Source organism: Rhinolophus hipposideros (assembly GCF_964194185.1).
Source record: "Rhinolophus hipposideros genome assembly, chromosome: 11".
NCBI lineage: Eukaryota > Metazoa > Chordata > Mammalia > Chiroptera > Rhinolophidae > Rhinolophus > Rhinolophus hipposideros.
In genome coordinates this window covers 51565554-51587370 of record NC_138057.1, presented here as the reverse complement: position 1 = coordinate 51587370, position 21817 = coordinate 51565554, and the positions used below count along the sequence as shown (strand labels likewise).

The 21817-nt window shown below is 38.0% G+C and overlaps 1 protein-coding gene across 6 annotated transcripts in view; it reads right to left on the bottom strand.

Annotated features, from left to right (window-relative positions):
• Positions 1–21817, bottom strand: part of UNC13B (unc-13 homolog B) — a 180744-nt gene that overhangs the window by 94653 nt on the left and 64274 nt on the right. For all 6 annotated transcript variants that reach the window (XM_081067497.1, XM_081067503.1, XM_081067504.1 and 3 more), the window contains one exon: positions 1400–1634. In XM_081067497.1, coding sequence (XP_080923623.1) covers positions 1400–1634 — 235 coding nt within the window. The remainder of the gene's footprint in view (positions 1–1399; positions 1635–21817) is intronic.

Sequence of the window (21817 nt, the reverse complement as noted above, 5' to 3'; positions counted from 1 at the left end):
TATCCGATGGACATGCGTCCTATTTGGGAGACCACCTCAGAGATAATATGGATGCCTGATCATGGCATTATACACCAGAAGCTAAACATTAATGAATGCCAACTATAATTTTATATATATAATGTGATGGCTCGGTGTGAGGTCGGAGGGATAATGGATGGGGGGAAGGGGGTTCACAGTGTGAGGGATATAAATGATGAACGTCTAAGTATTAACTTGTCTTGTACACCTGAAACTAATAAAAAAAAATAAAAAATAAAATAAAAAAAAAAGAAACAACAAAATCAAATGTAATGCACCATGATTATTGATTGGATCCTAGATCAAAAAGAAAAAATACACACACACACACACACAGAACATTAGTGGGACAACTGAAGAAATTTAAATATGGGCTATATATTAAATATCATTGTATTATTACATTTCTTGAGTATGATCATAGTATTGAGGTTATGTAAGAGAACGTCCTTTTTCTTAGAAGTCATACGCTAAAGTACTTCCTGGGGAAGTAACATGGTATCTGTAACTTACTTTCAAATAGTTCAGGAAAAAAAGAGTATGTGTTTTATTAATATATATTAGACAGAATAAGTAAATGTGGGAGAATGTTAACACAACTGGTGAATCTAGGCCACATGAATATGGGTGCTCAGTGTATTATTTCTCTAAATTATAAGTTTGAATTTTTAAAAGTTGGGGGAAACATGGGAAGCACATACGTATGTATTTACTTTTATATTCATAAATACATGACAATAAACTATGGAAGGATGCATTAGAAACAAACAAAGATAAGAGAACTAGGAGACAGGAAGGGGATAGAATAGAGGAGGACAAAAGGTGTGGGTGGCAGATTCTTTGCTGTATGCTGTACTGTACGTTAACATTATTTTTAACCATGTATTTTATATATTTAAGAAACTAATAAAATAAAAATTTATTTTAAATTTCCAGCAAAAGTACTAAATCTGTTATGGAGTGATCATATTTGTTTTCTTCTGAAATTCCCAGGAAAACATTTAGGTAGGAAGGGTTATCCAAACTTCTAACATCTGTGATTTTCTTTTTTTAATCTTGGTGAAGGGTATATCAAAATCTCGGGGATGGGCAGAGAAGTGAGCAGGTTTTTTTCAGCCATCCACCCAAAGTGGGCAAGCTCTCACCAGTTGAGAATCGCTGATCACAAAGAGAAATACTACTGATGGAAATGTATAATCAAGAATGTGTGGGAGAGGAAAAGAAGACTAAGAAATCTACACACCATGGCTGTAGCATGGCCCACCCTACTGCTATACTTCCACTACCACCTGAGGTTAAAGCACCCAAATCCTTGATGTCAGCTGCATCTTGGGACCTGCATGCTGGGAAAAAAAAGTACTTTGTTCCCAATACCCACCTAAGAGCCCGCCGCTCTGGGTATTCAAGGTCATAACTTTGCACAGAGTCATTGCAAGAGTCCCGGGAACTGCCCTGAAGTAGCAGCTGCTGTGGCAATGGCACAGGCACAGGGAACTGGTGCACAGAAGCGTTGGGCTGGGCAGTCGTGTGGTAAGAAGGCGGGATGCTGTTGCTGGTCTCACTGCGGTAGTCGCTATCTCGGTCGTCCACGGCACTATCGGCATCTTCAAATGCTGTGGGATAAGCACAGTCAATAAAAGCATCCCAGCTTTATTTAGTTCCTCAGCTTTTTTCTCCTTCTAACTCAGATAGCCACAAGCCTGGACCTTGAGAACAAGAGCAAGCTGAGCTGCACACAAGTCCAGTGACCTCAAAGTCACAGACAGAACTGTCTCAATAACCCCAAGTCTCTCTCCTTATCAAATGAGGTGCAACACTTGGTTTAATTTTAGTGCTGATTCTTAGAGGAGTCCCAAGTTGTATTTTCCCAATGTAGAATTCTTTAGAATTCTATTTCTCTAGCTACCATCACCCTAATGAAAACCTGCTTTTAAATGTCATCAATAGATTCTGGTCCTCTATTATCATCAAAAGGCGGCAAAATGGAAAAACTAATTTTTCCATATCTTAGAAAAAGGAATATTTTTGTTTAAAGTTGGCTTGGTGTTTTCAGACTTTAAAATACATGACTGAACCAAACAAATAGGTCCAATATCAAAAGCTGGTCCAGGAAATCAGGGAGATTAAAGCCAAGGCTTATAAGTCAAGCCAAACGCTCCAGAAGTAGCTGAGAAGAGCAGTAGTCTTATTGTATTGCTGTGACATCGGGTTTTTCTATTCATTCCTACCAAGCACCTACTCCCTAGGCTTCTGAGCAAGAGCTTTAGGAGAAGAGGAAAACACATGCACTGCCAATGGGATCTTGCTGACAATGCAGCCAAGATTACCTAACAGCAGTGACTACAATTTCATAGAATTATTTCTGCGTTTCAGGCCAGCACTAAAATGATGAACTAAATGAACAGAGTTACAAATCCTGCTCCAAGCAAAAATAAAAATGTGCAACACTGTGCTTGGAAAAGGAGCTGAACCTTATAGTGCTTTATAGATTATTTTACAGGGAAGCCACAGCTGACACCATCCCCATTTACGTCTAATTTACACGTTTCCACATTTCCTTCCTTGCCAAGTTCCTATATGGCTCACAATGAGGAAAAGAAACATTCACCATCCCAAAATGGAGATATTTTTAGCAGATGATGGACTCCTCATATTAAAAAAAAAAAAATCTTGGTAGTAGTGTGGGCAATGAAAGCCTTTCTAAGATCATAAGATTCGGCTTTTATAATTTCTCGTTAAGGAGGTAAGGACCTGCATCCATGCAGTGGAAATGAAAAAGAGTTAATGAATTAGGAGGAAAAAACTCCAGACACAAATGATAAAACTTGAGGACAAATGGAAGGTAATAGGGAAAGGACCCCTTGGCTTCCACATTAGACAACCTAGTAGATTCCACTAAAAAAGACAGGGAGCACAAACATGTGGGTTTTACAAGCAAGGAAGAAAATTTAAACGCTGGCTTCCAGACAATACTGTGGGTACAGTGGGAAGTAGAGGTAAGATCTCGTGAGCTTTTCCCATCTGAATTTAAGGCAACAGGTGAACATAAAAGAAGAGGATAGTGATCAGAACCCCAGGGGGGAAATCAGTACAAGAGGCTAACCTTCAAAATGGGCAGAAACAAGATCAGTCAAACAATAGGGGACGCAAAACATTCTGCTTACAAAGCATTCTGATCACATATTAGGAAAAAGCTTTTCGAGGCACTGGTTTTAAACCTTGATGCATCTGTTGTTCTGAAGACTTTAAAGGATCAAGAGACAAAAACCAGTATGCCTTTCAAACTTAATTCTCCCTGAATCCACAGAAGGAGTAAGGGTGGGAAAGCCAGTGCTGAATTATTCATGCATACAGATGAGAGGGCAGAGGCAACAAAGGAGACAAAGCCAAAAAGTCTACTTAAATGCCAGCAGAAGTATTAGCACATAACTCAGAGAACCAAGACCGAGTCTCCAAAGGGGCAGCAGTGATACATAATCCCACGGATTGTGAGGCCACGAGAGGGTAGCTCGCCAAGCCAGAGGTAGGAACCCATGATCCAGAACCAGAAACTTAGTGGATGGACCCTTACTTTTTCTTTGTATCTGACCTATTAACTCTGAAATAATGCTCTGCTTTTTTTATTTTGCTAGGCTAAGGGGAGGAATACTCCAAAATTTTCCTAAACGCTGACAACCATTCTATAAATTAAGAAATAAAGGGCAAAGAACATTAAGAAACAAAGTGTCTATTGAAAGAAGAGGTTGGGAGTAGAGGAGAATATGAAAAGTAGGAGGGAACAGGAGAAAGGAATTATAAGGAAGTGAAGTGAGACAAAGGAGAGAAACAGAAAAAAGGTAGGGCAGTACATAAAAGAATATGGAAGGGAGTGATAGAAAATAAACCTGGAAATGTAAACTGGGGAAAGAAATCTAATCTGAGGCAGCGACGGGTCACAGGCCCAGAGCAGGCACTCAAAACTGAATGAGCAACTGAACAAGGAGGCTGCCTGGTGCGGGGCTCTGGATGAGTCCCTGCCTCTAAGTACAGGGTGCGGGGAGAGTCCCACTGCCAGGGGAAACAGGACAGCGAATGCAAACCTTTTCTCATGGCTTACTTTTTTCTACTTAAGTTAAAATCTTAAGTTATCTGAGCTCTCTTGGGTTGCTTTTGAGCAGTTCCCCAATGGAAATACTCAGGGTTCAAATCACAGAAAGTACATACTTCATGAGAAATTCCAGTGACAGGACAAGATTTGGCCCCTCTTAGCTCCTACTGGACACCTAACCACTGGGGCTCAACCAAACCCCGTTATCAGATGGGTAACACAGCCATTAAGGTCAGCCAAGGGCTGTACACAAAGGTCTGACAATTAAGTTCGCGAATTTGTTGCAACAGTGTTGCTAACCTTTTTTGATATCAGAGGGATTATTCATTATGAATTTGTACCAACTGGACAAACAGTTAACCCAGTTTACTATTTGGCAGTGCTGAAAAGGCTGCATGAAACAGTTAGATGACCTGAACTTTTCACCAACAATTCATGGCTCTTGCATCACGACAATGCACCAGCTCACAGGGCACTGTCTGTGAGGGAGTTTTTAGCCAGTAAACAAATAACTGTATTGGAACATCCTCCCTACTCACCTGATCTCACCTGGCCCCCAGTGACTTCTTTCTTTACCTGAAGATAAAGGAAATATTGAAAGAAAGACATTTGGATGACATTCCGGTCATCAAGGGTAATACGACGACAGTTTTGATGGCCATTCCAGAAAAAGAGTTCCACAATTGCTTTGAAGGGTGGACTAGGTGCAGGCGTCTGTATAGCTTCCTAAGGGGAGTACTTCAAAGGTGAGTGTAGTGATATTCATCAATGAGGTATGCAGCACTTTTTCTAGGATGAATTCGCGAACTTAATTGTCTGACCTTATCTCATGCTAGAAAGAACTGGCTGCCCACTCTCCCAATCTAGAACAAAGCTGGCAGGCCTCCAGCCTAGCTGGACTTCTTCCAGGAGAGTCAAACCATGTCCTCAGTCTCTTGCTCATGTCACAAAACCAATGATCTCCCCCAGAAGGAACCTTCTCCTTCCAGCCACTGTACTCTTTAGCCAAGACACCACAGAAGAGGGTTTCCTACACTAAGAGGCTGATGGTACTACTTATCGCTGGGGAAGAAAAATCAGGAGATCCTATCAGAATTGGAACTGGGACTTTGGTTTGAAATCTGTCATACACACCAGTCTTCAAGAAATCAGCCTGAAAGGATGTTAACATTATAATGCAGATAATTATCTCCTGAGATTTAAGTAGGGGAGGGAAGGGGAGTGAAATTATATATGCTTGTATGCATGAATAGCCAGCTTCATAGTTCATAATGTTAAAAGGTGTAATTAAGAAAATTATTAAGGAATTCAAATTCTTACGTACTCTGCTGTTCTCCCCAGCCCAAATATGTCCAGTGACCTAAGAACACCGTAAGTGGTAGCAAAGAAGAGTGACAGAGACAATTTTAGGAAGAATTCAAAGATCATTTCCCCATCCCATCAATTATTATATACCTTACCTTACTTGAGCTTACGCTACTTGTATTCCATTAATTTAACCTAACATATAGAGAGCACCTGCCCTCTACTAAGCTTAGACAAATCTACAAAATATTCTTGTCCTCTGCTATTCACCATATAGAGAATAACAAAAATCTCCTGCACCCATACTCTTTTAAACCTCCTTCTGGCCTAGAACATCATTTAGGAGCTCATACACCCTTCCTTACTTAAAATGAGAAAAATTTGACCTGCCTCTAAGAAACCCTTCCTGTCTCTGTTCACCAAACTTGAGACTACCACAGTACCCCGTTGAGAAGCTCAGTCCTGATACAGTGGGAAAAGAGTGGTCCCCTTTTCTGGGTGTGATGATGTCCAATTTTGCTGCTCACTATTGAAAGTTAAAAGGCCAAAGAATAGTCTTAATCTCTCATTTTCCAATATGTAATAAGACTGTAGCTCGTTGAGTGCTCTGAAATAATCACTGTTTTCCTCAATTGCCTATAACGTTTTAATAAAATCCATCAAAACACGGAAGCTTTGAATGACAGAAGAAAACATTTTCTACTCATTTTTCAAAATCGAAAATTCAATATTGATTACATTTAAATCCTATCCCACACTCAAACTGAATTTGAAGCAAAAAACATGACAAAGAAATCACTAAAAACAGGCCTTTACCCCCACAAACAATGAGTGATTTGGCTTCATATGAGTATTAAAGTCAAAGCGAAATTCTTCTGATCCTGCCACATACTAGTTATATGACCTTGAAAAAGTTTTACAGATGTTTCCTCATCTTTAATATGAGAATAATAGCATAGTCTCATTGGTTACTGTAATAGGAGAAAATTAGCACAGGCTCCTGGAACATGGTGAGCAATTAGCATTTCTTGTTGTTTTGTCATGTTGCCAGATTTTTGTTTGCCTTCTAGGTTCCTAATAAATAGGGAGCGGGAAGGTCCGAACCCTGACAGCTCCAATGTCTGCTGATAGAGCCTCAGTGTCCGGTTGAAAGGCCCTCAGAGCCCTGAGGGTGTGGTTCCCTTGACAGTTTGCTGTAAGACTCAAAATTCCAGAAGCATCGACGCCAGCGCAGGCTGGTTTCCTCACCTGAGCTAACTTCCAATCCTGGGGATAAGGGACAATTAGTCACAGGCTGTTTAACTGTACACCGAGTACGTTTTCTTCCTGTGTACTTACCTTCTTCCTACCACCTATGTCTCTTCTCCTCACCCCTCAGAAAGGATTCATTGGTTTAGTGTGCCATTTTTAAATTTTAATAATTTACTTAACTTCCTAACCATGGGGGATAAAAGGGGTTTAACAGAAAATTTTCCCAGGCTATAGCACAGTTGCCACAGCAACTGCTAAGGGTAATTATCTTGTCTCTTTTTAAAAGAAAACTGAAAAATAATCACATAGAATTTCAGATTAAGTCTTTCAACTTAGATTGCTCCAGGCAAGTGGCAATGCTGTTTCTCAGTGAAACTAAAACCAAAGAAGCTTCTCCTTACAAGACACTGCCACAGCACTGCATAGCAGTTTCCTGTATGTAGTAAGTGCTCAATAAATGTTTATAGCATGAATAAATCAAATAAATGATCTGATTCCATCTACTGGGTTCATCCCTAACCCATGAAAATAACAATAGCTATGCTCTCTGACCAACCAGTTCCCTATTTTCACTTCAGCCTGGTACTGTACATTATAGAAGAAATAACACCAGTTTAATTAAGCAAGTTTCCTTCCCCACCCCCAAAATGCACTAAAACATCTCACTAGCCGGTAGAACAATTATTGAAGACAGTTAGGTTTTACTAGGCATAAGTACCAAGAAAGGGAGGGGGGAATATTCCAGGAAAAGGAAATTCATGCAAAGCCACGTTCAGTGAACTGAAAACAGTTCTAACATACCTGAATAAGGCTTCAGGGATATGGGAGAACCTGATCAAAGCGGGTCTAAGTAATGTTTAGCAATTTAGTAACTATAGGTATTTGGAATTATTTGGAGGGCAATACAGGAACTTTTAAGAAGTAGAAAGGCAGGATTGGATTTTTCACTTTAGAAGGGGACAGTGTGGCCCATGGTTGGTAGGGAAGGGGGACTGGAGAATGGTGGCAGGAAGGCTGGTACGGAGGCTACTGCACTGACCTCATAATGGCTTGAACTAAGGAGCAAAGTGGATACACTGATGAGATATTTTGGAGGTAAAATCAAAAGGGTTTAATATGTAACTGACGTGGGAAGTGAGAAGAATAAGGATTATCTAATATTGCCTACGTTTTTCAGCTTGAGCTACAGGGTGGATACAACATCATTCATTAAGAGAAATACAAAAGAGGGGCAGGTTGAGGGAGATGATGAATTCATTGTCAGATATATTGACTTTGGGGCACCTTTGAGATATCTCAAATGCACATGTCAGGTAGACAGCTGGATACATGGGGGTGGAGCTGAGGAAAACGATGTGGAGAAGACTGGGAAGTTTTCAGCACACAAGCTTCCATGAGGACAGGAATTTTTCTACTTTGTTCCTCACTGCAGCCTCAGTTCCTGGCAGAATGTAGAAGCTCAACAAATATTTGGAAATGAATGGATACAAATTACAGTTTAAATAAGTAAGAATAATGAGGAGAGAGTACCGGACTGGCAGGGGGAGACTATATAAAGGGAAGAAGGGAACATAAGGAACAGCCACATTTAAAAAGCAGATAGAAATAAAATTAACAAAATGAAAAAAGCACTGACAATATGAAGGGCTGGTGAGGCTGTGGAGGAACTGAAACGCTCATACGTCACCGGCACGAAGGCAAAGTGGTAGGCCAGTTTGGAAGTGCTCTGGGCATTTCTTATAGAGGTATACACACACCGCACAACCCAGCAATCCTCCTTCTTATTTTCACCCAAGAGAAATAAAAACATGTTCACACAAAACCCTATACCTGGATGTGTGTAGTTGCTTCATTCACAGTCACTGAAAACTGAAAACATACGTGTCCTTTACCTGATGAATAAACTGTGGGGCCTCCATGCGGTAGAGGACTCCTCGGGAATAAAAAGGAAGGAACTGCTGACACACACAGACGAATCTCAAATGCACTATACGTGAAACAAGCCAGACTAAAAAAATCTACATAGTATATGATTCAACTTATATGACTTTCTGGAAAAGGCAACACGATAGGGACAGAATATAGATTCGTGGTTGTCATGGGCCAGGAGCGGGTGAGGATGAACTACAAAGGGAGTTACGGAACTTCTCAGGGTTGACGCAACTGCTCTATATCTTGACTATGGATGAGGTTACATGACTGCGTATGTTTGTTAAAACTCATAGGACTGTACACTAAAGGGGAGAACTTTACCGTATGTAAATTATACTTGAAAAAATCTGACTGTTTAAAAAAAAAGAGTCTATAAAGGGGCCTGTGCAGAAGCCAGAGAGGAAGAAAACCGCGGCAGTGGCAGTGTGGTCCCTGAAGTCAGGAAAAGCAAGGTTTCAAGGAGGGAGTGGTCAACAAGCGTTGAATGCTACAGAGTAGTCAAAATAACACTGAAAAAGGCCTACTTGATTTAGAAATAGAGCGGTTACTCACAACTGTAATGACAGAAATGTTAATGAGTGAAAGCTAGTGTTCAGAATTCTCAGACTGTTCAGAAGCAAGTGAAAGCACATGCAATGCAATAAGGAGCTATCGAGAGTCCACAATTCAGACGGTAAAATGTTGAATGTGAGAAGCGTGGACAATATCACCTACCATAGCATGCCAAAAAGGAAGTAAGCGGGAAAGACAATGGCCAGGTGTGTTACAGAAAAAACTCAGAGTACACTAAGAGCTTATTAGAAAACCAGCAACATCCTAAAATGAGGCATTCACACATATCAAATGAGTGTCACACTGACAGTTTTAATGAGCATGCTAATATTTCCCACCTCCCCAGAGAGCCTCAAACCTCTTCCACTCACATACTTAACAAATGAATAACCAATTACTGGCTAGCTCAATGGCACCTGATGCTAAGAGTCAGGCACTCTAGAAAACTAGTCTCCACTGGCAAGGACATTGAAATTTACAATGCTATGAGCTCTCTTTAGATGTGTTAGTATACCTCAAATCCAAAACCACTGAACTCCGGACACTTCGAAAACCAGAAACCACAGGACCATTCCTAAAATTCTTCTCTACTTTATCTCCCATGTCCAGTCTGTTATCAAGCTTAGTAGTTAATTCCACTGAAGTCTCCTTCCTATTCTCCCTTCCTTATAGGTTTCACTGTCCTTATCAAGGAATTATACCTCATGCCTGAATTACTGTATATTTTGGCTGGACCTTCTAATCTGCCCATTCAATCTACTCAACAGATGGCAACTAGATTAACTCCAGCTTCTAATCCAGCTTCTAATCACATCATTACCCTTTCAATAATTTACAACAGCTCACTCTTTATAAAAAGAGTATATTTATCCCCCTGGCTTTCAAAACTCTCTATAATATGATATGATACCAAATACATAACAAACCTTACCGTTAACCAGTCCCCTAAAACAAAGCCTTTGTTACTGGCAAACAGGTATTATCACAGTTCCTATGCTTGCCACACTCAGGAGACAGAGAGTGGAATGAGCCCTATTTCTCCTATCTATCCCTCGACTTCTGGAGTTGGAATATCCTATACTTCTACTGCTTGTTGGTGTATTGGAAATGGTTTGAGCTTTGGAACCAGATAAACCTAGGTTCAAAGCCATCACTTACTAGCTGTGTGACCTTAGGCTGGTTAATTTCTCTACACATCTGTTCATCATCTGGACCAATGTTCATCTCAAAATCCTGACGCTGAATGAAGGAAGCCAGACACAAAAGACGACATACAAAAGACGACTATAAAGACATACTATAAAAGACGACATTTATATAAAACTCTAGGAAATTTAATCTATAGTGATAGAAAGCCCATCAGTGGTTGCCTGGAGACAGGGGTGGAGAAGGATGAACTGTACAGGGCATTCGAAAACACTTAGAGATAATGGAAATGTTCTGTATCTTGATTTTGGTGGCAGTTTCACTGGTATACACGTTGCTCAAAACTAATCAAATTGTAACTTTAAAAGGATGAATCTTTTGTATTTATATTATAGCACAGCAAAATCCATTTGTAAAAAACACCTGCCTTAGAACTTGATTATTTTATTGCTTGCCTTTGTCCAATCCATCCCATCCTGAACCTGGGTTCTAAGTTCTTGATGTAAGATCCAAGTCTTATGCTTCCTTTATGTTCCTCCCAATGCTCAGCACAGAAATCCTACACTGAAGGAGATAACAACTGAATAAAGCAGGTTCTTCTTCATCTTAGAAAGCAATGCCCGTGTCTAGGAGTTTTTGTTTCTTTGTCTGGTTCCTTTGTTGCTTTCAGTTTTATATCCCACAATAGTTTAGTGGTTACCAGAGGGTAAGTGGGGTTGGGGGTGGTAGATGAGGGTAAACGGGATCAAATGCATGGTGATGGAAGGAGAACTGACTCTGGGTGGTGAACACACAATATGATATACGGACGATGTATTACAGAATTGTACACCTGAAATCTATGTAACTTTACTAACCATTGTCACTCCAATTAACTTTTAAAAAGCAGTGCTTTTCAATTATAATAAGAATTATTTAAGACTCTTGTTTAAAATGCAGATTCCTAGACCCTACTCCCAAAGATTCTAATTCAAAATGCCTGAAGTAGTTTAACAATCTACATTTGTTGTGGTTGTTATTGTTGGAATCTGCCTTTTCAATAAGCAACTTGGGGACTCTCATGCCAATGATTCCTGAATTACATTTTTAAAAGCACAGCTATAGAATTTCCCATTGAAAAAACGCCAGTCTCTCAGACAGAAGCATAGTGCTCCTGCTCTGACGGAAGAGGAGGCGAGATGAGTGAAACAATTCTAACAGGTCCAGGAGCCAATTAAAAATCAACCCTGTTTCCTAGAAACCAGTTTCTCTTTTCATTATTATTATTAAAATTTATTGGGGTGAAAATGGTCAGTAAAATTACATAGGTTTCAAGTGTACAATTCTGTATTACATCATCTACATATGACATTGTGTGTTCACCACCCAGAGTCAGTTCTCCTTCCATCACTGTATATTTGACCCCATTTACCCTCATCTCCTCCCCCCTTCCCCCTTTACCCTCTGGTAACCACTAAACTTATTGTCTGTGTCTATGAGTTTTGTGTTTCTTTATTTGTTTGTCTTGCTCCTTTGTTTTATATCCCACATATCGGTGAAGTCATATGGTTCTCAGCTTTTTCTGTCTGACTTATTTCGCTTAGCATAATAATCTCAAGATCTATTCATATTGTCACAAATGGTCCTATTTCATCTTTTCTATGGCCAAGTAGTATTCCATTGTTTATATATACCACATCTTCCTTATCCATTCATCTATCGAAGGACACCTTGGTTGTTTCCATGTCTTGGCCACTGTAAATAAAGCTGTAATGAACATCGGAGCACATGTATCTTTACAAATAAATGTTTTCAGATTTTTTTGCGTATATACCCAGGATGGCCAAGTGGTCTAAGGTGCCAGACTCAAGTTCTGCTTCCCGCAAAGCTTCTGCTCTTATGCCTGTTACTAAGCTACAACAACATACTTACAGGCTTCTTCTGCCTATTTCATCTTGTTTCTTAGTGGAAAATGTAAGAAATCAGAAAAAATCACATTAAAAAATAAGGTCTATAATTATCAAAAGAAACACCCCCAGGCAACAGTTACATCACCAATTAGTGGTCTAGTGCTGGTCAATTTTTCCATGACAATAAAAAGGATATTTGAACCCCAGACTTCAAGTGAACAGCTATCTGTCTAGGCAATGACAGGACTCACCCATCAATTACTAAATTACCATGTATGTAGTTCACAAAAGACAATAAAGACAAACATTAGGAATTATTCCCTTCCCTTTTTCAAGACAGTAGATAAATACCATAGACCTTCTCTTTCCATGGAAGAGAATAAAGAACCTATATTTAAGAAAAGCACTTCAAATCTAACACAGGGAAATAACCAAAGAAATTATTGATCAACAATCCAAACTATATACAAGCAAACCAAACTTAGCATTATAAGAATAATTTACCAAAATCAAGTAGGAGATATTATAGGAAGGCAAAAATGATTAAGAGAAATTGATTAATGCATTCATCACATTAATAAGTCAAAGGAAAATACTCATGAACACTTGGGTAAGTGATATGGCATTTTTAAATGTCCAATATCCACTTCTTATTTATGTAAAATCTATACTGAAGTATAAGATACAGAAAAGTTCACGAATCAAAGTGTACTGCTCAATGAATACTGTGTACACACTCATTAACCAGCACACAGATCAAGAAACAGTATTTCCAGCACCCCAGCAGACCTCTTCCTATCCCTTTTCACTCAACTAGCTTTTGAACTAGCTGTTTTCTCTGCCCATCACACTTTCTCCAGAGAACCACATTACTAATTCCCTCACCTCCTTTAAGTCTTTACCAGAAGTCATCTTCTCCCTGTGGCTCATGCATTAACTACCTTATTTAAAATCATAATACAATTTCAATTCTAACATTTCCAATTGCTTTTCACTGTCTACTCCATTATTGGTCCACTCTCTAACATTTCATATAATTTCCTTATTCATTGTGTTTATTGTCTGTCTTCTCCCACTTAAGATCTTTGTCTGTTTTGCTTCTTGATATATCCTAAGCACCTAGAACAGAACCTGGAATGTGTCAAAAAAATGTTTGCAGAAGGAAGAAATCAAGGGAAAGAGGGAATAGAAATAGGTAGGAATAGAAATAGGTACAATCTTTCTACAGTATAATTTGACAGTATCTAACAAAATTTTAAATGTGTATATTCCTTAACCAAATAATCCCACTTAATAGAAATGCATTAATTTAGCTAATGTTTGTTGAGCAAAGGAATTGGAGATACACAGATTAGCATTTTCCCTACTCATGAAATTTATAACCTAGAAAACAAATATTAATCAAATAATCACACATGCTGAATAAGTGTTATGAAGGAAGGTACATAAAAGAATATATAATGGGAGAATGGAGATCCATTTGCACATTTATAAAAATACATAGTTGTACAAAGTTGCTCACTATAGCACTGTTTAGTAGCAAAAATTTGGGAACAATCTAAATATCCACCAATAGGAGAAGTGTTTTAAATTATAAAATATTCCAAACATAGAATATATCAAATTTGAATCTGATAAATTTTGGTAGGCCCAATTACCAATTTATAGAAAATAGAGAGGACAGAGGAGTGTATTAAACTACACCATGGGAATGCATTGAGCAACATTCAGAATATGGGAAACTAAGTCAAAATTAGAAGTCAAACAGCTTGATTACATCAATAAAAAATACTGCAAGGAAAAAATTGATAGAAGAGGAACCCATTGATTAAAAAAGAATTATTAGATACATCAAGAAAACAGGCAAAAATAAACTCTAATGTTTAATGATGCACACTTGAGTGACAAAAAGGAAAGCAAGGAAGAAAAAACAACTGCACTATAAAAGTCAGGATAATAGTTACTTTTAGGGAGGAGATTATCATCTCGCAGGGGCATGTGGAAGGATCTCTGGCGTGCCTGGCAAAGGTCTATTTTTGGCCTATCTTATTAATTCATTACACTAAACTTTGTCTATATATATGTTATATTCTACAATTAGATTTTTTTAACACATCAAACAAAGTCTTCAAAGGCTCCCCATTGTCTTTAAGATAAGAAAGAAATGGCTTGCTGTCGCGCTCAAACCCTTAATGATGTGAGCGCTGTGTGCCACTCTGGGGTCATCTCTGACCCTTCCCCACTTTTATCCCCTGCTGTCAAGCCATCCAGAATTTTCAACATGCTTAAGTCATGTTTTTTCATAATATATTGGTGTCCTGGTACATAAACTCTTTTCTCCTTTACTTGACTGACTCCTACTCATCCTTCCAAACTCAATTTATGTCAGAGGTTTACGGAGAGGGATGGAGGCACAGGTACAGCACAAGGGAATTTTAGGGGAGTAAAATTATTCTGTACGATTCCCTTAGGCAAGTTAGGTGTCATTATACACTTATCAAAATCCATAGAATGTACAATACAGAGATTGAACCATAATGTAAACCTATTAGACTTTGAACATCCAGACTTTGGTTGATTTAAAAATTATTTTTCAATTTATATATTTTCTCTGGGATGCCTTTCCTAACCATCCCAAATTTGGATTAAGTTTTCTTCCTCTATACCCCTCTACTATTCACTTATCAAATGATACCAGTATTAGTTATATGTTTCCAGCTCTCGAACTTAAACTAAGGTCAAAGACTTTCACCTCTAAACCCCGCAAGGCCTAGCATGGTTCTTGGCATGAGGAAGAGGTGTCCAATAATTGTTTGTGTAATGAAAAATTCTATCAATTCTTGATATCTATAATTCTGTCAATCATGTTTTATCAATCAAATTCATTTCTTACCATTTTGTACCAATGAAACCTATAATAAGAAGCCATAAGATGACCATGCTTTTATGGGAATAACAGACCATTTTATATCTATACCGCCCCAAAATAAGAAAATGTTGCCAAGGATAAACACTTGAGTATTGTAATCAAATGAAACTTTGACACATTAATCTGACATTTTAACATGCATAATTGTGTGGCATAGTAATTAAAATAGAAATGATAATATGTTGATGTAATGACTGCAATTAGCCACCTCAAATTCTTTCTGGAAGAAGGCAGAACAGAAATAAATAAATGAGTCAGAAGACTACAATTAACATTTTTATTTTTATCAGCCAAACCATATTGTTACAGTTTCTCTCTTTTCTTTGTTATTTTGCCAGCACCTGTAATCAGCTTCAATATCAACTGCTTCCACTGATACCACATGTACAGCATAAAACCCATCACCCACTCTTACTGACGGGTGTCCTAGACCCATTGCACTGCCCTACTGCAAAAATAGGACTCCCTGTACACTCTACAGATTCCATAACTAGCACATTTTCTTGTCTCTGAGAGGTCTAGTGCTGGAGTAGAGGTAGCAGAAGCTGGGGAATGACTGATCCTTTACTGCCACTACCCAGAAAGGAGGATGTTCCAGCTGGTAAGAGGTTCCTTGGCTAGGACTGAAGGAGTGGAGTGGGTTATCTTCATATTTTTCATTTATCCTATTATGAATACCTTTCTTTTCAATAAATACATTCCAACTAGCATCTTCAAAAGTCATCTCTGAACTCATGTCTTCTTAACTATTTGCTTCTTCCTCTGCCACCTCGACACTTCTCTATTTCCAAGGTATTATTATTAAAAATGAACCGAGAGAAATTGCCCAAAATTAAAACATAAGCAGAAAGACAAGATGATAAACCACAGAAGCAAGTTTGAACAGAACACCAAACAAAGAGGAGGGCCCAGTTACCAACAGCCAAAATAGAAAGTCAGGAAATAAGAGAACCTTATAAGGTAGAGGGCAAGACAGGCTAAGGAGGCCACGAGAAAGGAGATTCTGAATGAATCATGGCACAGGAACTCTGTCCTATGGCTGTTCTCACTGTGCTCTCTGCAATATGATTTGTAGGAATGCTGGCTATACCTAAAAGCCAAGGGAGGAAAAAGAACTCTCACACTTCCTAGTGGGGGTGAAAATAGAGGTCAATTTTGGAATACCATCTACAATATTAGATGCATTGTTAAATGCACACTGCTTTGACCCAGTAATCCCACCACTAGATATTTATCCAATATGTATACATGCATGAAATTATACATGTAAAGTGATATCAACTTCAGCACTGTAACATCAAATATTGAAAGCAACTTAAACATCCATTAATAGCAATCCCAATCCTCGATATATATCCAAAACAATCAAAAACAGCTATTGAAAAAAATGTTTGTACACAATTGTTCACAGCAATACTACTCACAATAGCCAAAAGTTGGAAAAATTCCAAATGTCCATCAACTGTAAATGGAAAAACAAAATGTGGTTTACCCATACAATGAAATATTCAGCCATATAAAGGCATGAGACATGCTACAATTTGGATGACCCTCAAAAACATTAAGTTAACTGAAGTCAGTCACAAAAGGTCACATATTATATGATTCCATTTATATGAAATATCCAAAATAGATAAATCCATAGAGACAGAAAGTAGATTAATGACTGCCAGAGGTTGGGGAGTGGGGTAGATGAGGGATGACTGCTTAATGGGTACAATGAAAAAATCGTACCCATAGGGATGATGAAAAAATTTTGGAATTATACAGAGGTGATGGTTCCACAGCATTGTGAATGTACTAAATGTCACTGAGTTATATACTTTAAATGGTTGATTTTTATGACTAAATTTCATCTCAATTTTTTAAATGTCCATTAATAGGGACTGGTTCCCTACATGTAATAGATATCATATATGTTGCTAAGTGGAAAAAGGCAAGGCATGTAACACTGTGCAAAGCATACTACCATTTCTGAGGGGGTATCTATATGTATCTGTATACATATGTAAATGCATAAACTCTAGAAAAATCCATAATAAATGACAATAGTTGTTGCCTCTGGGCAGAAACTGAATAGCTAAAGGGAAGAGAAAACCATGTTTTTCACAGCATACACTGTATCTTCTGATACAAAAATGAATCCTATGCATGCAGTTCCTTAAAGCAAGAATAGGGACAAGTCCTAGGTTTGAAATAACCAAGAATCAGCCACCTAGGAAACACCAGAATGATTAGGATGCTTCAATGCAAAAGCCAGAATGGAAGACTGATAAAAATGGTAAATAGTGAAAGAAAGATGGCAAAGAAAGAATATGAGCTCTACACCTCTGCCTTCTATGATTTGAAAAATGAGAAAGGGAAAATCATGGAAATTGATGAGTGAGAGAATCTATAGGACAGAGGCCAGCTGGCCACGCAATCCTCTTTTACTGCAGGGCATGTGGTCCTAGATAAGTGAAAGTAATCAGTGACATAAATCTTGCTCTTATGTTTCCAGTGCTCACAGAAATAGGCTTTCAGTAATAGCCACTAAAATTTTAAGTAGCACAAAACTTTCAATCCTACCACAGATTAAAAAGGAGAGTGATAGGTGACAAGAAAGATACTAGGTATTTGAAGTAAAAGAAAGGGTTCTCTAAAAAAAAAAATAAAATAAAAAAAAAATAAAAAAAATAAAAAATAAATAAAAAAAATAAAAAAATAAAAAATAAAAAAATAAAAAAAATAAAAAAAATAAAAAAAATAAAAAAAAATAAAATAAAATAAAATAAAAAAAAAAAAAAAGGAAGGGTTCTCAAAGGAGTGAACCTGCCTTGTACATCTTCACTCTTTAAGGAAAACTGTGTACAGTATAGGGACTCGTTTCTTACTGCAGATGAGCAAGCACAGCTTTGACATCACTCTACTCCCTCCAAGCCAATGTGCTTGTCATATAATTTGGCATCTTTTTAATTCTCTCCCCATACTTTTCATTTACCTTACAATGAACGATCTTTCAATCAACACAATGCGATTAGCTCTTTAAAAATCATCTCTGGAAATCCTTCTTGAACAAACTTTATGCCATTCTTAACCATTGGCTTTTTCCTCTGTCACCTCAGCACCTTCCTCTCTATTTCCAGGGTATTACTATGTACCTGCTCAGGACCACTACATAAGAAACATATTCAAGTTGCTGCATTTGTGTATTTGTCTTCTTCTGACTTGAGTCTACATTAGGAGCCAGGTCTCCTGATTCTTTTGGCATCCTCCCATTAATTCTTCCTTGGACCCCACAAATATACTCTCCAGTTTATGTATCTATTCATTAAAAACAAGAATACTCCAAGAAAATAAAGAAGCCTTCGGAAAGAAGGAAACAAAAAGATGTAATGGATAAGCTTGTACTCAGAAGCTGTGGACTTCTTTTCTGTAATGCTTGTCTGGAGTCTCAAAGCTTCACAAGAGAAATTTAGAAAAGTATGACAATTCTTTCTGTCTGTTACCTACTAAAAAGTTTTCATTTCTTGCCCATCGGTCGATGACTGGATTAAGAAGCTGTGGTACATTTATACAATGGAGTACTACGCAGCCATAAAGCAAAAAGAAATCTTATCATTTGCAACAACATGGATGGATCTAGAGAACATTATGTTAAGTGAAATAAGTCAGAAAGAGAAAGACAAGGACCATATGATCTCACTTATATGCGGAATCTAAAGAAAAGAATATGTGTATGAACTAATCAGAAACAGTTTTGGGGACACAAAAAACCGAGATTTGTTAGATGGGTGGGGGGGAGGGGGTTGGGGATGGGGGGAAGGGTGAAGGGATTGGGGGGCGGCTGGTGACCACAGGATGGCCTCAGGATTTTTTAAGAATTACTTTGGGGAACTTATTCAATAGTGTTTGGGGATTTTGTTGGGTGTCCGATGGACACGTGTCCTGTTTGGGAGACCACCTCAGGGATGCTGTGGATGCCTGGTCATGCCATTGTACACCAGAGGCTGGACATTAATGAATGCCAACTATAATTTTATGTGTATAATGTGATGGCTCGGTGTGAGGTCGGGGTGGTGGTGGATGGGGGGAGGGGGGGTTCACGGTGTGAGGGATGTAAAAATAAAATAAAAATAAAACTAAAAAAAAAAAAAAAAGTTTTCATTTCTACTAATGATAAACCTGAACACTCTGATGCTTATAAATTATCTTATAATATATTAGGTTGGTGCAAAAGTAATGTGTTTTTTGCAATTATTTTTAACCTTTTAAACCGCAGTTACTTTTGCACCAACCTAATAGCTGACAAAGCTTTAGTCATTACCAATCTCACATCTCAGTTACCTGAATGAGTCCAGCAGTTTTAATTACAGAAGCAGCCTAGGAATCTATAAGCTCTGGAGAAAGGAAATTTCCAACCCAAAGAAAAAGAATGCCACATTCCAGCAAACACTGCAAATTATACATTATCAATAATAATTGTTTTCCTTCTTTTTTTCCCCCAGAAAGGCAAATTGTCTTTCCTTAAAACCAAGGTGGGATGAGGGTCCCCGGAGCAAACAATCAGGCTTCATTCCCTGGTACCTAACACATCAGAGAGTGAGACTAATAGCTGTGCAGATTCCAAAAGAAAGAGAACACTATGTCCTTACCCCTGCAATTCACCAGTCTTGTGGAGAAAAAAGTCCTGTCACTCAAGGAGCAGTGGAAAATCTAAGAAAAAGTTTAGAATACATTACTGAATTGTACTAGAAGATAATGGGTGATGGGCTCATGGTTCCATTAGTTCCATTATTACACTCCAAAACTTATATATGTTAGATATGTAATCATTATGTTGTACACATGAAACTAATTTTAAAAACCTGAAAAAAGGGGGTGGCCGGTTAGCTCACCGGCTAACCGGTGGTTGGTTAGTTGGTTAGAGCGTGGTGTTGGTAGCACCAGGGTTGCCAGTTTGATCCCCACATGGACCACTGTGGGCTGCACCCTTCTTTTAAAAAAAAAAAAAAACTAAAAAAAACTCTTACATATGTTACACGTATTCTTTCACATATTCAAATACTGCATAATTAAAATTTTGGCTTATTTTTTAAAAAGAAAAATTAAGATGTTGGGAGAGAATACACCAAACTGTGAAAAGTAGTTATCACAGAGTGGACTAGAGAGGGGATATTCCAGAAAACTTTCACTTTCTATATTACACATTTCTGAATCATTTGAAGATTTTTATAGTGAACGTGTTATGTACTATGTGTCCCCGAAAATAAGATCTAGCCGGACAATCAGCTCTAATGCATCTTTTGGAGCAAAAATTAATATAAGACCCGGTATTATATTACATTATGTTAATTATATTAATTATATTATACTATCTATATTATATGTTATGTTACGTTATATTATGTTATGTTATATTATACCTGGTCTTATAGTAACATAAGACCGGGTCTTATATTAATTTTTGCTCCAAAAGATGCATTAGAGCTGATTGTCCAGCTAGGTTTTATTTTCAGGGAAACACGGTATTTCTATAAATTTAAAGTAAAAGGGGGACTGATTTAATATGTTGGGGGGAAAAATAGTAATTCTTCATGACACCATGCACAGTAACCAGCAAGAACCCAAAATTAGTGAGGAAACTAACACATTCTTTGGACAGAAACTGCAGGAAGTTTTTAACCAGGAACAAATGTGTGAAAGTCACACTAGCCGTGTGAATGAGGACAGGGGACACATTCCTATTGTGTTCAAGGCCATGATTTCAGGGAAAGGAAGCTTTGCCAGGAAAAGCAATCCAGAAAGTAAACAATCTATTCCCTATGTCTTCAATAAATAATAAATTCTTAAAACAGAGAAGAACCCAAAAGAAACACTGATCAGGAAGGATTAAAATCTCACATGTTTAGCTGTGAACATTTTAGTGTAGAACCTGGTAGTCTAAGACCAAGTCACAGGATGAAAAGAATAATCAAAAGATCTCTCTCATGTGTGTACATACATGTATGTTTGAAAAAGTGTGAAACCTCTCAAATGATTCATAGGAAACTGCTAATTGTGATTGACTTTGGGGACCTCTCCACTCCATATTTTAGTACTATTATGCATATTATCTGTTTAACAAATGAATTAATTTTAAAATAAAACAAAAGTCAGTAGCCAAATAAGAGACCTGGAAAAATGACTGGGCTTCTCTTTACAATACCATGCAAAGTGGCCGCCAAGAAATTGTAACTAACAAGGAAACCAATATATTCTGGAACTTTTAATCACAGATGACTTGAAATGAGACAGAATTTTGAATAGAACATTCAAAATCCATGATACATAGTGAAAGCCACATTACGACAAATGACTGGAAAAGTCATGAAGCTGGAACTTCATGATTCATTTTATGGGGCAGCACTGCAATGGACAGAGCTAAATGCCAGCTGGTGTAGAGACAAAATAGCCCACTTATCAGGCCTTGAATTTAAGTAAATAGCATGAGCATTGTATTATGGCTTTGAGGAGTGCATAAATTTTTAATTAAATCCACGGTTGCAGTATCCCAGAGGAGCTTGGGTACAGAGGTGAAGTCAATCATTTCTCAGGTCTCTGAGGACTGTCTTGGGCACCCACCCCCCAATTTCAGTGCAGGACATTGTTTATGAAGGCCAGCAAATATCCTAGCAGACTGTGCTAATGTCTTGAAGGGGCCTGCCATGCAACAGCAATATGCAA